The following is an 18,310-nucleotide window of genomic DNA, read 5'->3' on the forward strand; positions in this document are numbered from 1 at the left end:
TATTAGCTGGGTGTGGTTGCTCATACCTGTAATTCCAATGTTCTCTTGCCTCTACAAAAAAGAAAAAAAAGGTAAAATACATCCATTGCATGTTAACATATGTAAGCTATATTTTTTAAACCATATTTTCCAAACTGTTGTAAGATGAATGGCATTGATGTATAGTTTTGCAAACACCTCTCTTTGATGTGATAGAAGATAGCTGGATCCTTTTCTCTGCTTCTGAATTCAGTCTGTTGCAATATCACACACTTATGTGTAGCTTTTGGAAAATTTTGCTACACACTGTGAGAGAATGAGAATGAGAAAGGCAAATAGCATCTAATTATTTCATAATGATTCTTATGAAAAGATTTTTAATCCTACAAAGCCTCCTAGAAAGGATTTGGGGACTTTTAGGGATCTCCAGACTATAGTTTGAGAATAACTAGACTATATTATATCTTGTGTTCTGATGTCTTTTACAAAAAATATTTGCCTCTTACCCACTTCAAAACTGAAATGTTTAACGCATGCTTCTTTATAAAAAATTGTACAGAGATGCGTAACATGAGAAATAGAAACCACTTTTAATTCCCTCCCTCTGCATATAATCATTCTTAAGAATTAGCTTTTTTTTTTTTTTTTTTTTTTTGAGACAGAGTCTTGCTCTGTCGCCCAGGCTGGGGTGCAGTGGCCGGATCTCAGCTCACTGCAAGCTCCGCCTCCCGGGTTTAGACCATTCTCCTGCCTCAGCCTCCGGAGTAGCTGGGACTACAGGCGCCCGCCACCTCGCCCGGCTAGTTTTTTGTATTTTTTAGTAGAGACGGGGTTTCACCGTGTTAGCCAGGATGGTCTCGATCTCCTGACCTCGTGATCCGCCCGTCTCGGCCTCCCAAAGTGCTGGGATTACAGGCTTGAGCCACCGCGCCTGGCCAAGAATTAGCTGTTTGATTTTCCCAGATCTTATGTGTATGTGTATGTGTATGTGTTGTGTACACTTTTGTAAGTGGAAGAGAAAATTTCAACATCATGTGTGTCTTGATTGAAAAAAGGTTGAGAACTTTGGTAGGAGAGCAACAAACAGTAGGAGTAGGAGTCAGAGATCTTGGTTGTAACCTTTTCTCTGCCACTCTGGCTTTGGGCAGACCCCTTAACTACCCTGCCCTGTCTCCTCATTTCTCAGCTGAAGAGACTCCTCTGCTTCAAGTACCGATATAGTGTAGGAAGTCACTTACTCTCCCAACACCGAATGGTTAAATGCTGCGGGGGTGGGAAGATAGAGTGTTGTAATTAAAAATGTTTTGAGTGAGATACAAAGAATGGTGTCTCTTGGGAAATAGATTCTTTAAAATTGTAATTGCTGTCAGCGATAGAACTCCCACTTAGATAGATGGTTAGAATTCTGTGGGACTCCAAATAATGGATTTATTTTATGCCTCTCTGGCACAACAGTATTGTACACTGTGGTTTTCTTCTCGGTATTTTGTGCCTTCTAATTTTGTGTAAGTGAACAGACAGTCCTCAGGGGGAAAGAAAATGAGTATTTATGTTAAGACAAATTTAATTCAGATTCTGAAAAGTTTGTGCTTATACAGCTTGGCATAAGACTCATATATATAACAAATATTTTCCTTCAGGTAACAGCTGCTTATAAAAACAGTCATCTTTGTGTTTGCTTGGCTTGGAGACAAATACAGCAAGCCCCTGAGGTATAGAATGCTGTGTTCTAAATTTACCATTAGCATTTGGAGTACATTATCTTTTTTTTTTTTTTTTAATTATTACTATTTTGAGACGGAGTCTTGCTCTGTCTTCCAGGCTGGAGTGCAGTGGTGTGATCTCCGCTCACTGCAAGCTCTGCTTCCCGGGTTCAAACCATTCTCCTGCCTCAGCCTCCCAAGTAGCTGGGACTACAGGTGCCCACCACCACACCTGGCTAATTTTTTGTATTTTTATTAGAAATGGGGTTTCACCATGTTAGTCAGGATGGTCTTGATCTCCTGACCTTGTGATCTGCCTGCCTTGGCCTCCCATAGTGCTGGAATTACAGGTGTGAGCCACTGCACCCAGCCTGGAGTACATTATCTTGTAGATATAAACTTGTCTGTAAAGGTACACATTTATACATTCATTAATAAGTTCAGGGCTTATGCTATACCAGGCTCTATGCTGTATTTTCAGACTAGTTCATTAAAAAAAAAAGACACATAAAATAGATTCTATATTAAGACTATTTTCTAATTTTTATTTCTTTTTTTTTTTTTTGAGACAGAGTCTCACTCTGTTGCCCAGGCTGGAGTGCAGTGGCGCGATCTCAGCTCACTGCAAGCTCCGCCTCCTGGGTTAGCTCCATTCTCCTGCCTCAGTCTCCCGAGTAGCTGGGACTACAGACACATGCTGCCACACCCAGCTAATGTTTTGTATTTTTAATAGAGATGGGGTTTCACCGTTTTAGCCAGGATGGTCTCGATCTCCTGACCTCGTGATCTGCCCACCTCAGCCTCCCAAAGTGGTGGGATTACGGGCAGGAGCCACTGCGCCTGGCCTCTAATTTTTATTTCTATATTATTTTTAATTTAATTTATTTTTAATTTAATTCTATAATTTTTTAAAAGTTTTCATTATAGTAAGAGCATGAGCTGTGTAGTCAGGCTGCCTGTGTTCAAATACTGATTCTGTCACAAACTATCTGACTTTAGGAAAATTGCTGTACCTTTGGGCATCTGCTTCCTTGTCTGTAAAATAAAAAGAATGATAGTGCCTGCTTCATTGGGTTGTTGTGAGGATTAAATTTTTTAAATTGAGATATAATTCATACAACATAAAATTACTTCAAGTATAGTTCAGTGGTATTTAATATATTCAGAATGTTGTACAACCACCACCTCTATCTCATTCCAAACCATTTTGAATAGATAAAATGTGGCATATACACTCAATGGAATACTCAGCTATAAAAAGGAATGAAGAATTTATACGTGCTACAGGATGGGTGAACCTTGAAAGCATGATAAGTGTAAAGAAGCCATGGCCGGGCGTGGTGGCAATCATCAGTAGTCATAGCTACTTGGGAGAGTGAGGCAGAAGGATCACTTGAGCCAGGAGTTCAAGGCTGTAGTGTACCATGATTGTGCCTATGAATAGGTACAGACAGCACTCCAGCCTGGGCAACATAGCAAGACCCTATCTCTAAGACAAGAAAAGAAAAGCCAGTAGCAAAAAGTCACAGGTTATGTGATTTCCTTTAGAGTAAATATCCAGAATAGAGACAGAAAGCAGATTAGTGGCTGCCAGGAACTGAGTGAAGAGGGGAAGTGGGGAGTAACTGCTTAATGGGTATGAGATTTTCTTTTTTTTTTTTTTTTTTTTTTTTTTGGCAGAGTCTCGCTCTGTCGCCCAGGCCGGAGTGCAGTGGCACGATCTCGGCTCACTGCAAGCTCTGCCTCCCAGGTTCACACCATTCTCCTGCCTCAGCCTCCTGAGTAGCTGGGACTACAGGCGCCTGCCACCACGCCCAGCTAATTTTTTTGTATTTTTCAGTAGAGATGAGGTGTCACCGTGTTAGCCAGGATGGTCTCGATCTCCTGACCTCGTGATCCACCCACCTTGGCCTCCCAAAGTGCTGGGATTACAGGCTTGAGCCACCGCGCCCGGCCAGGGTATGAGATTTTCTTTGGGATGATGAAAATATTTTGGAACTTTGGTGGTGGTTGAACAATATTATGAATTTATAGAATGGAATACTTTAAAATGGTTGATTTTATAATATGTTAATTCCACCTGTTTTTTTAAAGCCCCTTGAGCAATTAGACTGGCAAAAAAATGCTCAGACAACCAAAATAGAAGAGACTTCATAACCCTGTAGGTTTTTAATCATCTTCCTGGCCCCAGTGGATTTCCCTTACTTTCTTGTGAGCTCAGCTAAGCATTTAAAGGATATTTGTTATATATATTTTATTCAACATTTCTAGGTATTTTGTAGCATGTTGTCTAGGCTACCATATTGCTGGAAATGGAAGCCTACATTTCAACTTTAAATATTTAACCCTCACATTTACACTTTTTTTTTTTTTTTTTTTTTTTTTTTTTTTGAGACGGAGTCTCGCTCTGTCACCCAGGCTGGAGTGCAGTGGCCAGATCTCAGCTCACTGCAAGCTCCGCCTCCCGGGTTCACGCCATTCTCCTGCCTCAGCCTCCCGAGTAGCTGGGACTACAGGCGCCCGCCAACTCGCCCGGCTAGTTTTTTGTATTTTTTTTAGTAGAAACGGGGTTTCACCGTGTTAGCCAGGATGGTCTCGAACTCCTGACCTTGTGATCCGCCCGTCTCGGCCTCCCAAAGTGCTGGGATTACAGGCTTGAGCCACTGCGCCCGGCACATTTACACTTATGTTTTCTAACAAAGCCTAAAACAAATCCATACGTGTGTGTGTAAACAAATCTCCTTTAATTGGTTAAAACTGGTCAGCTTTTAGTTTCCTCCCCACGTCACAGCTTTCCCCCTGCCTCTGCCTATCTGTTTACTGCTTCCAGTCTCCAGGGATTGTAGCAAAAAGGTAGAATGGGTTTCTGGCAAAATATGATAATGGTTAGCTTTCTGGGCACAGAATTTCCTGTTCCAACTGGGTGCTCCAAGTCACCTTTGGCAAGTCAGGTTCCTGTACTCACAGTTACTAGCTGGGACTGGTACTGCCTGTCTGGTATTACTGTGGCACCCAGCCAATCAACCTGAAAGTTGGCCCAGGGCTTCCTTCTGCTTCCCAGGGTTTGTGTCCACCATTTGTATAATAGTAATTCTGTTGTATTACTAGTTTTCTATTGCTGCTGTAACAAATGACCACAGACTTAGTGGCTTAAAATAATACAAATTTATTATCTGTAGGTGTTGTAGATCTGTAGATCAGACCGATGCGAGTCTCACAGAGTTGAAATCGAAGTGTCAGCAGAGCTGTGTTCCTTTTTGGAGGCTCCAGGCCTGCAACTTTGTCCAGTCCTTTGAATGCAAGGAGTTTTTTGCTTATCTGTTGTAGTGGATATCACAAAAATTATGCATGGATCTTTTTTTAAACTTGTCAGCTTTCATTAGTATTAGTGTATTATATGTGGGCCCAAGACAATTCTTCTTCCAGTGTGTCCCAGGATTATCCCTAAAAGGCTGAACATGTGTGCTCTAGGGGATAATCCATTTCCTTGCCTTTTTAGCTTCTAGAGGCTGCCACATTCCCTGGCTAGTGGCTTTTTATGCCATCTTCAAAGCCAGCAATCGTGGGTTGAGTCCTCATCACAATGCAACATTCCCACTACTCTTCTGTATTCCTCTGCTACCTTTTTTTAAGACAAAGTCTCACTCACTCTGTTGCCCAGGGTAGAGTTTAGTAGCACAAACTCAGCTCACTGCAACCTCTGGTTCAAGCAATTCTCCTGCCTCCCAGGTTCAAGTGATTCTCCTGCCTCAGCCTCCCAAGTAACTAGGATTACAGGTGTGTGGCACTATTCCCAGCTAATTTTTGTATTTTTAATAGAGACAGGATTTCACTGTTTTAGCCAGGCTGGTCTCGAACTCCTGACCTCAATTGATCTACCACCTCGGCCTCCCAAAGTGCTGGGATTACAGGCGTGAGCCACTGTACCCAGCCAATAATGCTTTCCTCAGAATAGCAGTTATAAACCATTGTCTTTTTCTTTCCTTCCTTCCTTCTCTTTCTTTTTTCACCTTTTTTATATTTATTTTTTATAGAGACAGGGTCTTGCTATGTTGCCCAGGCTGGTCTCGAACTCCTGGCTCAAGTGATCCTCCTGCCTTGACCTCCCAAAGTGCTGGAATTACAGGGGTGAGCCACTGTACCTGGCCTTGGACCATTTTCTGACAAGACAACAAATGATGCTCACAATCGACACAGACCCGGAGGCTCTCCTGCATGTCAACCATAATCCCACCCTTTTCTCACAGACTCAGTAAAACACTTCAGGCCTGGCACAATGACTGGCCTGAGTGAAGAGACAACCTATACAATAGGAGAAACTATTTGCAAACTATGCATGTGACAAGAGGTTAATATCCAGAATATATAAGCAACTCAACTCAATAGCAAAAACAAAACAAAGCAAACAAACAAAAACCAAGTAAATAATTTAAAAAACGAAAGCTCTGAATAGACATTTCTTAAAAGAAGACATAGAATTGGCCAACAGATATATAAAAAAACTTCAACATCACTAATCATTAGAGAAATGCAAGTCAAAATCACAATGGGATATCACCGCACCCCAATTAGATTGACTGTTATAAAAAGGACAGAAAATAGGGATCCCATTCCTTCACAGGGGCCCTGGTAGAACGAACTTGAATGTCTAGGTACCAGAGAGCCCCAAGTACTCACTTGCTCTAGGGTTGGGTGGGTAGATGGGAAAGGATGGATTGTCTCTACCTTCCCTCAACCAGCTGAGGCCCTGAAATCCTCCCTTAGCCAGATTTCAGGACAAAGGAGCACTAGATATTATTAAAAGGACTCCTTTTGCTATTCCTTTGGAACCCGAATTGGGATTGAAAGTGAGAGGAACAGGGCCTGGGCTCAGAAGTGGGATACAAGGAAAGCAGAACCCAGTGTGCCTGTGTCCATGTCGTCTGGAGAAAAAGCTCTTGAGGATATCTAATAGCCGTTATTCGCATCAAAACTCTCTAAGGTCCTCCACCTGTTTTCTCATTTATGGGAAATGAAACATTCAGAGAAAGGACCTGCCCAGTCACCTCAGATGGCTCAGCTGGAAACTAGAAGTGAGATCCGACATAGTGGAAATGTGTAGCATATGGTGAGCCGCCACTTTCCAACTTAGCCATTTAAAAAAACAAAAAAAACTAGCAAATGCTGGTGAGGATACAGAGAAAAGGGAACTCTTGCACACTGTTGATGGGAACGTAAATTGGTACAGCCATTATGGAAACAGTATGGAGGTTCCTCAAAAAATTAAAAATAGAACTACCATATAATCCAGCAATCCCGTTACTGGGTATATATTCAAAGCAAATGAAATCCGCATGTCAAAGAGACCTCTGCATATGTGTGTTAATTGCAGTGCTATTTGCAAAAGAAAAGATGTGGAATCAATGCTTATCTACAGATGAATGGATAAGAAAAATGTAAATATACACAATGGGAATTTTATTCAGCTGTAAAACAGAACGAAATCCTGCCATTTGTGGTGATGTGGATGAACCTGGACAATAAATATTATGTTAAGTGAAATAAGCCAGGCACAGAAGAACGAACACCGCATGATGTTACTCATAAGTAAAATCTAAATTGATTTTATAGAAGTAGAGAATAGAATAGTGGTTACCAGGGGCTAGAGATGGTACGAAGGAGAGGGGGACCAGGAGAGGGTACAAAGTTTCATTTAAGCTGGGTATGATGATGGCACAGGGCTGCAGTTCCAGCTATTTGCAAATCTGAGGCAAGAGGATTGCCTGAACGCAGGAGTTCAAGGCCAACTTGGGCAACACAGGGAGACCCCATCTCTTTAAAAAAAGAAAAGGTTAGCCAGGCGTGGTGGCTCACGCCTGTAATCCCAGCACTTTGGGAGGCCGAGGCGGGCGGATCACGAGGTCAGGAGATCAAGACCATCCTGGCTAGCACGGTGAAACCCCGTCTCTACTAAAAATACAAAAAATTAGCCGGGCGTGGTGGCACATGCCTGTAGTCCCAGCTACAGAGGAGGCTGAGACAGGAGAATCGCTTGAACCCGGGAGGCGGAGCTTGCAGTGAGCTGAGATTGGGCCACTGCACTCCAGCCTGGGCGACAGAGCAAGACTCTGTCTCAAAAAAAAAAAAAAAAAAGAAAAAGAAAAAGTTAGACATGAATAAGTTCTGGTGTTCTATTACAAAGTATGGTGATTGTAGCAAATAACAATGTTGTGCTTATTTCAGCATAGCTAGAAGATTTCAAATGTTATCACCACAAAGAAATGATGTTTAAAGTAATGGGTGTGGTAATTACCCCAGTTTGATCATTATATAGTGTGTACATGCATTGAAACACCACACTGCACCCCATAAACATGTACAGTTATTACATGGCACTTATAAATAAGTAAATTTTAAAATGTCTCACTCTGGTATTCTTTTAATGCTCATCTACCAATTAGACCCCTTTTTGTTTTTCTATATAGTCCTTTTATATATAAATCTGTTCTCATTATTAATCATTGGAGTAGGGAGGAGGCAGTGGTGGGTTTTCAGCCAACCCTCTTGATCCAGTCTTTCTAGTACTACTAAATTTATAAACCTGTTACTTGGTGTTACTCATTTGAATTTTCTGTTTTTCTTTTCTTTGAGATGGAGTTTCCCACTTGTTGCCCAGGCTGGAGTGCAGTGGCACGATCTTGACTCGCTACCTATTGAGGTCTATTACTACCTCAAGAACTGGCATATGAAAATTCAAATCAGGCCGGGCACAGTGGCTCACGCCTGTAATCCCAGCACTTTGGGAGGCCGAGGCAGATGGATCACCTGAGGTCAGGAGTTCGAGACCAGCCTGGCCAACATGGTGAAACCCCTTCTCTACTAAAAATACAAAAATTAGCCAGGCGTGCATGGTGGCAGGCGCCTGTAACCCCAGCTACTCAGGAGGCTGAGACAGGAGAATCGCTTGAACCCAAGAGGTGGAGGTTGCAGTGAGCCGAAATCCTGCCATTGCCCTCCAGCCTGGGCGACAAGAGCAAGACTCCATCTTAAAAAAAGAAAAGAAATGCAGTACCATGCGATAGAAAACCAATGCCAGAGCCGTAATAAACTTAATAAGCTTTCTCTAACTTTCCAGCTCCCGTTTTTCTTGGAAAATTGCCTCCTGAAGATGAGCAAGGATGCTGGATGCAAGGATTTGTAGGATTTATAAAGCTTTGTGGGTTCAGTGTTTTGTGAAACATTGAATATCATTTGGTCGTTGAGTATCATTTCTTGAAACATTGAATATCATTTAATCATTTATCATGACTAGAAAAGAACATTTATGTTGGGGTCATCAAAACATAAATAAGTGAAAGTACAGTGAATTGAATAAATGTTTAATTGAGAATCTAGGATGTGCACAGGTATAGAATGAATATTCTCACAAATTAGCAGAAGAGTTGGATTTCACTGTAGTATATGTGCTGAAAGAGCCATAAATAAGTGCTACGGCATCCTAAGGACTGAACAACCTATTGTAAGCTGATACGTAGGGAGAGGTAAAATTTAATATGTGTTTTGAAGAATACAAATATTAGAATATTCTCCCTTGTCTTGGAGGCTGACCTATTTAAATTGATAATAGGCCTTCCAAATTTTCTTATTTATCGTTAAAGTTGACTTAGTTCCTAGTTATTTATCTTGATTTATGTATATGTATGTGCGGTGTGTGTGTGTGTATATATACACACACACTTTTTTTTTTTTTTTTTTTTTTTTTTTTTGAGACAGAATCTTGCTCTTTTGCCCAGGCTGGAGTGCAGTGACGTGATCTCGGCTCACTGCAACCTCCACCTCCCTGGTTCAAGCAATTCCCCTGCCTCCGCCTCCCGAGTAGCTGGGATTACAGGCATGTGCCACCAGGCCCGGCTAGTTTTTTTGCATTTTTAGTAGAGGTGGGTTTCACCATGTTGGTCAGGCTGGTCTCAAACTCCTGACATGATCTGCCCACCTCGGCCTCCCATAGTGCTGGGATTGATTACAGGCATGAGCCATCGTGCCTGGCCCTTTTTCAATTTTTTTTTCAAATTTTTTTTTTTTTTTTGAGACAGAGTCTCGCTCTGTCCCCCAGGCTGGAGTGCAGTGGTGCAATCTCGGCTCGCTGCAACCTCCACCTTGTGATTAAAATATTGTATGAAGCCAGGTGCAGTGGCTCACACCTGGTACTCCCGCACTTTGGGAAGCTGAGGCCAGAGAATCACTTGAGGCCAGGAGTTTGAGGTCAGCCTGGGCAAATATAGTGAGACTCTGTCTCTACAAAAAATAAAATGAGCTGGGTGTGCTGACACACATCTGTAGTCCTAAATACTTGGAATGCTGAGGCAGGAAAATTGCTTGAGACGAGGTGTTCAAGGTTACAGTGAACTATGATCTCGCCACTGCACTGCAGACTAGATGACATAGCAAGACCCTGTCTCTAAAATAATTAACTAATTCATTAGTTATTTTTTTTTGTAACCATTATTAGATCAGCAGTCTGAAACTTGCTATACCAATGGGTATGCATCTGGGTTGAGAACCATAAACCAAAATGGAAGTTTCATGCATGTAGGTTTCATCCCTAAATATATGCTTGTGGTTTTTATATATGACCTTCTGAGTGGAAAGACTGTTGTTTGCTTGTTTTTTTCATTGATAATTTGTGTCATTGTGTTATCCTGGATGAGCTTAAAGAATTGTTAGCAAAGAGATTGTTCCTATTTAATTTAAAACACAAGCAAACCACTATTTCAAAGACAATATGATTCTTACATGTCCTTTCACTTTGTGGTGAATGTATGAAGCACAGAATAAAAGTATGTATCTGTTTAATTACTGGGTATTTTCGTTTTGGGGGTTATCAGGGAGTGCTCATGATAGCAGAAACTGACCTGTAGAAGGTTAAAAATCCATTTGCCTTCTATCTTTGACATGTGTTCTAGGTTGCAAACCCCTAAGTTTGTCATATGCAGGGAAATACGTTTTCTTTTTCAGTGTCTGAGAGGAGAGAAAGAGGAGTTTTCTTCTGAACAATTAAGTACTTCTACTAAAGCACAGTAGAAGCTTCAACATTACTAATCCTAATAGATTAAAATATTGTATGCATTTGTTCACTGAAAATCTGATTTGATCCATTGCTAATAATAAACTTTTGTTCATTTAAAAGTTGTGACTCCCAGCCAGGCACAGTGGCTCCCGTCTGTAATCTCAGCACTTTGGGAGGCCGAGGTGGGCAGATCATGAGGTCAGGAGTTTGAGACGAGCCTGACCAACATGGTGAAACCCCATCTCTACTAAAAATACAAAAATTAGTCAGACGTGGTAGCAGGCGCCTGTAATCCCAGCTACTCAGGAGGCTGAGGCAGGAGAATCGCTTGGACCTGGGAGGCGGAGGTTGCAGTGAGCCGAGATGGCGCCACTGCACTCTAGCCTGGGCAACAGAGCGAGACTCCATCTCAAAAAAAAATAAATAAATAATGTTGTGACTCCCAGCCTGGGCAACAAAGTGAGACCCCCATCTTTACAGAAAAATATAAAAATTAGCCAAACATGGTGCTGTGCACCTGGATGGTATGTGCTTGTAACCCCAACTACTTGAGAAGCTGAGGTGGCAGGCAGGATCACTTGAGCCCAAGAGTTTGAGGCTGCTGTAAACCACACCCATGCCACTGCACTCCAGCCTAGACAACAGAGCAAGACCGTGTCTCAAAAAAAAAAAGTTGTGACTTACTATGTTTGTGATACTGTCATGGCCTTTTTCAAACTTTTCAGGGAAGCGTGACAGCAATGACAGTGTTTTTTCCCCTGGATACAGCTAGACTTCGACTTCAGGGTGAGTATTTATCTTTTGTAGAAATCATATTCCTACTCATTTGGTGTCAGGAAGCAAACGTTTTCTCTAGTAATTTCTTTTTTTTTCTTCTTCTTCTTTTTTTTTTTTTTTTTTTTTGAGATGGAGATTTACTTTTGTAGCCCAGGCTGGAGTGCAATGGCGTGATTTTGGCTCACCGCAACCTTCGCCTCCCGGGTTCAAGCGATTCTCCTGCCTCAGCCTCCCAAGTAGCTGGGATTACAGGAACCTCTTTTTTAGTAGAAATTGGGTTTCATCATATTGGCTAGACTGGTCTTGAACTCCTGATCTCAGGTGATCTCCTGCCTTGGCCTCCCAAAGTGCTGGGATTACAGGCATGAGCCACTGCACTCAGCCTTTTTTTTTTTTCTTTTTTAATGTATGTGTGATTTTATTTTTTTAGGAGGGATAGGGTTAAGGGGGAACAAGTTTTGACTGAGAAAATAAACTTTTCAGCTGAAACTGTATCCCAGAAGTTTGAAATAAGTTGTAGAAGCGGGAGAAGATAGATACCTGGTAGACTGGGGCCTAAAGTTGCCACCCCCTTTCCCACTCTAGAGGCCCCTTGACTTCCTGCTCCAGATTACAGTAGGGAAGGAAGCTTTCACTCTTTCTTCTGCCCATCGATGATCTGAAAGAGGCAGATGGGGAAAAGGCTCTGAGGAACCAATGGTGCACATCAGGCCATGTTACTTTGTCTGAGATGAGTTCTCTAACACCCAGGGTAAAGGGTGGACTGTAGCTGTATGGACTCAATTTGCTTCCGACCTTTTCCAGAGCTTTTTGCCCAGTTGTTGCTGACAACTGATGACAAGACAGGCAAAGATCAAGGCCACATCAACAGCCCCTTCGAATTTCCAGAGCAGGTGTATTTCTATCAGAGCTAAGCGGGGAGCTTTCAAACTCATTCCTTAGATGAGCTGTTTGCGATTTTCTCCACACACCCTGTGAAGCCACACTCTGGGGTGGCTTTAGCCTGGAAATGAGAATGGGCAGTGCCCCCTTCTATGCAGATCTAAGACGCTCAGGACCGCTGCTCCTCCCGGGGTGCAGGGGCAGTGCTTACTGTACAGCCCTCTTGGAGGTTCCAGGTCAGGGCGGGAAAGCCAGAGGTGCCCATGGGGCAAAGGCTTTTTCAGATGTCCCTGTGGCCACAGCAAGAAAAACTCATGTGCTTTTGTTGGCTGCAGAGGAAGGGCTGGCCGGGCATACAGGCCTGGCTCACCTCAGCCTCCACCCCAGTCTAGTGATTTCTGAATTAATCTATGATTTCTGATACTATAGAGATCCAACATTGACTTTAAATACTGGTCATCATTGTTTCCTTTTTTTTTTTAAGTTTTATCTTCCTTTTCTTTCCAGAAGATATGTTTCCTAATTAACAGTCATTCCTGGATGAGTCATAGCCTCAGCCATTTTCTAATCTAAGAACCTGAGTGGGCTTGCATTAATAATTTTGAATCGTTGACAATCCTTTTCTAAGAAGCCATATGACTTTTTTAAGGCACACAGTGGAGAGTTTTTTGAGGGAGTTAGATGGTCTCAAAAGAAGAGGCAGGAACATACTGGAGCCACATACTCAATGCCATTGCTAATGTAGGCATGTAGTCCTAATCTGCCTTTGCAGCTTCATAGTACTCTACAACTCACTGTGATTCTTGCCTGTTTTTTCCTCAGATTTGTGCAAGTTGAAATTGTAAACCTATGCCAGAAATTGCATGAAGAGATGAGTAAGATTAGCTTCGAATAGTAATAATTCAAAGGTTAAACGCTTCATGCCTACTATTTTTGGTTAATTTTAGAGTTTTGGGATAAATAATTTTATATTATTCAAAAGGCAAAATATATAAAAAGGTATACAGTGCAGTGAAAATGCTCACTCTTAGTCTGCCCTGTCTCCCTTTCCTCTTCACTGCAGGTAACATGTTTATCAGTTTCTTGAGTAGCCTTGCAGACTTTCTTCATGGGATAACAAGCAAATAAGAATATATAGTCTTAATTTTCTCTCTTTTTTACACAAACAGCATACTTTACATGCTGTCCTGTACTTTGAACTTTTCACTTAACAATATGTTTTAGATGCCTTCCGAATCAGCGCATTGGGAGCGTCTTCGTCTGTCTTACAGCCGTGGAGTGTTGCATGGTGTGAATGCACCATAATCTGTGTCACCCTTCCCCATTGTAGATTCTTGGGTTGTTTCCACCCTTTTGTTATTACAGAAATGATGTAAGAATAGATTTGTTCCTATGCCACGTTGTTTCTGTGAATTCTATGGGATAAATTCCCAGATGTAGGATTACTGCATTGAAGGGTAATTGTGTTTGTAATTTTGATGGTTATTGCCAGATTGCCTTCTTTTTTTTGAGACAGAGTCTCTCTCTGTCGCCCAGGTTGGAGTGCAGTGGCGTAATCTCGACTCACTGCAACCTCCGCCTCCTGGATTCACGTGATTCTCCTGTCTCAGCATCCCGAGTAACTGGGATTACAGCCTTGCGCCACCCTATCCAGCTAATTTTTGTATTTTTAGTAAAGACGGGGTTTCGCCATATTGGCCAGGCTGGTCTCAAACTCCTGACCTCAGGTGATCCGCCCGCCTCGGCCTTCCAAAGTGCTGGGATTACAGGCGTGAGCCACCGCGCCCGGCCTCAGATTGCCTTCTATAGGGGTTTGGCCAGTTTGCCATCCCACAAGCCATACTGGTACCAATTTTAATTCTTAGGAAATTGGTTAATTTGCATATTTTATGTTCTAAAATTGCTTTTCAGGTATGGGTAGGAAATTTGAGGTTAGTTAAGGTGAGTTTTGTTTTCAGTGAGAATGCCAGGAAAAACACAGTCCTCATCCTTTTGAGACTTTTTATTTTTTAGATTAGGAGACAGAACACAAGGCTAAAACCCTTTAAGAAACTTGAATTTTAGGTTGGACATGGTGGCTGATGCCTGTAATCCCAGCACTTTGGGAGGCTGAGGCGAGTGGATAACAAGGTCAGGAGTTCGAGACCAACCTGGCCAGCATGGTAAAATCCCATCTCTACTAAAAAAAAAAAAAAAAAAAAAAATTAGCTGGGCATGGTGGCAGGAGCCTGTAGTCCCAGCTACTCAGGAGGCTAAGGCAGGAGAATTGCTTGAACCCAGGAGGCAGAGGTTGCAGTGAGCTGAGACCACACCACTGCACTCCAGCCTGGGTGACAAAGCGAGACTCTGTCTCAAAATAAAAAAAGAAAAAAGAAACTTGAATTTCAATACTGGCTTTGCTGCCATCCACATCTGTCCTTCCAGCTTTTGTGTCTATAGCCTCTCCTATAAAAGGTAGAGAGTAATTTATTTCCTCTCTGCTTTATAAGATGCTAAAATGAGAAAATATGTACATTAATTGAATAAAACAAGAGAGCTTTATGAAATACAAGAAATATATTAGGCTTGGTGCGGTGGCTCACGCCTGTAATCCCAGCACTTTCGGAGGCTAAGGCAGACAGATCATGAGGTCAGGAGATCAAGAACATCCTGGCTAACACAGTGAAACCCTGTCTCTACTAAAAATACAAAAAATTAGCCGGGTGTGGTGGCGGGCACCTGTAGTCCCAGCTACTTGGGAGGCTGAGGCAGGAGAATGGCGTGAACCCGGGAGGCGGAGCTTGCAGTGAGCCAAGATTGCGCCACTGCACTCCAGCCTGGGCAACAGAGCAAGACTCCGTCTCAAAAAAAAAAAAAAAAAAAGAAATTGCTTCTGTCATGTCTTTTCCTTTGGAAATTAGGAATTACATTAGATTGCTTTATGGTTCATGAGTAACAGATGAAGGCCAAGGGATCTGCAGTGGGAATTTAGCACATGGTCACACAGGCGGATCATTTAGTTCTGGGGCAACCTAGGGAGCTCAAAGGTGAGGTAAATGGCATTTTAGTGAAACTTGCTGATGCTGACAATTATAATTCTCAAAGGATTTAGTTTAAACATACACAGGCCAGGTGTGGTGGCTCATGCCTGTAATCCCAGCACTTTGGGAGTCCAAGGCATGAGGATCCCTTGAGCCCCAGAGTTTGAGACCACCCTGGGCAATATAGTGAGACTCCGTCTCTAAAAATATTAAAAAATAGACGGGGCACAGTGACTCATGCCTGTAATCCCAGCACTTTGGGAGGCCGAGTTGGGCAGATCACCTGAGGTCAGGAGTTCGAGACCAGCCTGACCAAAATAGCGAAACCCCACCTCTACTAAAATACAAAAATTATCTGGACATGGTGGTGTGCACCTGTAATCCCAGCTACTTGGGAGGCTGTGACAGGAGAATAGCTTGGACTCAGGAGGTGGAGGTTGCAGTGAGCTGAGATCACGCCACTGCACTCCAACCTGGGTGTCAGAGTGAGATCTGTCTCAAAAAAAAAAAAAAAAAAATTTAATTAATAAATAAAATAAACATGCATTGTTTGGTCTTGTAGTTGATGAGAAAAGAAAATCCAAAACTACACACATGGTGCTCCTGGAGATCATTAAAGAAGAAGGACTGTGAGTACTAACTCATTTCACCTTTGTTAAACAAAGCAACTTGTTAGGAGATTCCTGTGCCTCCAGTAGAGTTATGCTTACTTTCTATCTATTCTCATAGCACTATAATGTTGTAAACTTATAATTGCCTGATTTATAAGTACATAATTGTTTTCAGTTTCTTAAAGATCTGTAGTAAGGCATTTTATTCTTTTTATTTATTTATTTTTGTACAATATTTATCTTAAGCCATTTGATTCTTGATCATGGAGTCTTCCATGAAACTAAAATGTATTGTTTTATATACAGTAAACAGAAAAAAATATAATAGTTGTTTAGTTCATTCCTGTCAGGTGCATTAAGACAGATGATGTACTTCTTTTTTTTAGCTTTTTATTGGAAATAATTTTAAATTTACAAAAATTTGCAAAACTAAACTTAGTACAAAGAAGACAAGTATATGCTTTACCCAGATTCATCTGTTAACATCTTTTCCTTTTTGTTTTACCATTTTTGCTCATGCTCTCTCTCTCCCACCTCTCTTTTCTCCTTCTTACTCACACCACACACAAATTTTCTCTGAATTATTTGAGAGTAAGTTACATACATCAAAGCCTTTAGCCCCATGATGTTGACACTTTTAAAGAATACGGTCCGCCTGTAATCCTAGTGTTTTGGGAGGCCAAGGCAGGCGAATCACCTGAGGTCAGGAGTTAGAGACAGCCTGACCAACATGGAGAAACCCCATCTCTACTAAAAATACAAAATTAGCTGGGCATGGTGGTGCATGCCTATAATCCCAGCTACTGTGGAGGCTGAGGCAGGAGAATCACTTGAACCTAGGAGGTGGAGGTTGCAGTGAGCCAGGATCACGCCATTGTACGCCAGCCTGGGCAATTTGGCCGGGCGTGGTGGCTCAAGCCTGTAATCCCAGCACTTTGGGAGGCCGAGATGGGCGGATCACGAGGTCAGGAGATCGAGACCATCCTGGCTAACATGGTGAAACCCCGTCTCTACTAAGAAATACAAAAAATAGCTGGGCGAGGTGGCGGGCGCCTGTAGTCCCAGCTGCTCGGGAGGCTGAGGCCGGAGAATGGCGTGAACCTGGGAGGCGGAGCTTGCAGTGAGCTGAGATCCGGCCACTGCACTCCAGCCTGGGCTACAGAGCGAGACTCCGTCTCAAAAAAAAAAAAAAAAAAAAAAAAGAATATTTCTCATTTTAAGTTTGCCTCACATTTCCTCATGATTCCATTGAGGTTGTACATTCTTGGCCTGAATAATGCACAGGTGATATTGTGTCCTCAAGGTATCACATCTTGACTCACATATTGTCTGCCTGCCCTTGGTTGGCTAATTATAATTTCTTAAATTTGATTTGGCCACTATGCGATTACTTTTTTCTTCTCTTGCAACTGTAAGCAGTCTATGTGGAGATACTTTAAAACAATACAAATATCCTGCGCCTTGTCAACATTTCTCCGCTAAATTTACCACGAAGTTGCAAAATGACAACTTTCCAACTCCAGCATTGCCTCCACAGTGGCAATTTTACCAGTGTTGGCATTCTGCTATAAGCAGGACTTCCCCTTCTCCTTCATTTATTTATCTACTTATTATTGGTATAGACTCAGAAATGTCTATTTTTCAGTGGTTTACAATTGATTACTTAATTATTTTGGTATTCAAATTGCCCCAGATTTGGCCTGTAGCCAAATCCTGTGTGCTCCTGTGCCCTTATGAATTCCATCTTTTTTTTTTTTTCCGGTACTTATTTTCTATAATTACTTCATTTTAACTGTTCTTGCCCTGTCATAAAACATGAATGGTACTCTATTAACTAACAGCCATAAGGAAGTTGTCTCTAATTTTATATACCATTGTTACTAAAGAAAATTAAGGGAGGGAATTAATAAATCAGTCACACTTTGTGTTGTTTCTTTGGTATCATTAGTGCTAGAATAGATTCCTTGATTTGGACATCCTTCAGAATGTGAGGTGTTTGTACAGTTTGGAGTCACTTGTATTCTTGTAGGAGTGAAGCTTGAGACCATGTGAGTGATGGTCAGTCTTTCCTAGGATTTCTCTGCCAATTTCTAATTTGTCCATGACCTTTACTTTGCTTATTGTGTTTTTCCCCTAGCCTGGCACCATATCGAGGGTGGTTTCCAGTGATTTCCAGTCTCTGCTGCTCCAATTTTGTCTATTTCTACACTTTTAATAGCCTCAAAGCAGTCTGGGTCAAAGGTCAACGTTCTACCACTGGAAAAGATCTGGTAGTTGGGTTTGTTGCAGGTA

The 18,310-nt window shown here is 42.0% G+C and overlaps 2 protein-coding genes across 12 annotated transcripts in view; one reads left to right on the forward strand and one right to left on the reverse strand.

The window, feature by feature from the left end:
- LOC126963577 (E3 ubiquitin-protein ligase RBX1) overlaps positions 1 to 18,310 on the reverse strand; it is a 598,764-nt gene that overhangs the window by 174,153 nt on the left and 406,301 nt on the right. The window lies entirely within an intron of this gene.
- The window catches only part of SLC25A17 (solute carrier family 25 member 17), a 52,112-nt gene that overhangs the window by 11,957 nt on the left and 21,845 nt on the right, over positions 1 to 18,310 (forward strand). The window contains exons 2-4 of the mRNA XM_050806009.1: positions 11,454 to 11,514; positions 15,970 to 16,036; positions 18,156 to 18,307. Of these exons, the coding sequence (XP_050661966.1) occupies positions 11,454 to 11,514; positions 15,970 to 16,036; positions 18,156 to 18,307 (280 nt within the window). The remainder of the gene's footprint in view (positions 1 to 11,453; positions 11,515 to 15,969; positions 16,037 to 18,155; positions 18,308 to 18,310) is intronic.

The sequence above is a fragment of the Macaca thibetana genome, chromosome 10 (genome assembly GCF_024542745.1).
Source record: "Macaca thibetana thibetana isolate TM-01 chromosome 10, ASM2454274v1, whole genome shotgun sequence".
Classification (NCBI taxonomy): Eukaryota; Metazoa; Chordata; class Mammalia; order Primates; family Cercopithecidae; genus Macaca; species Macaca thibetana.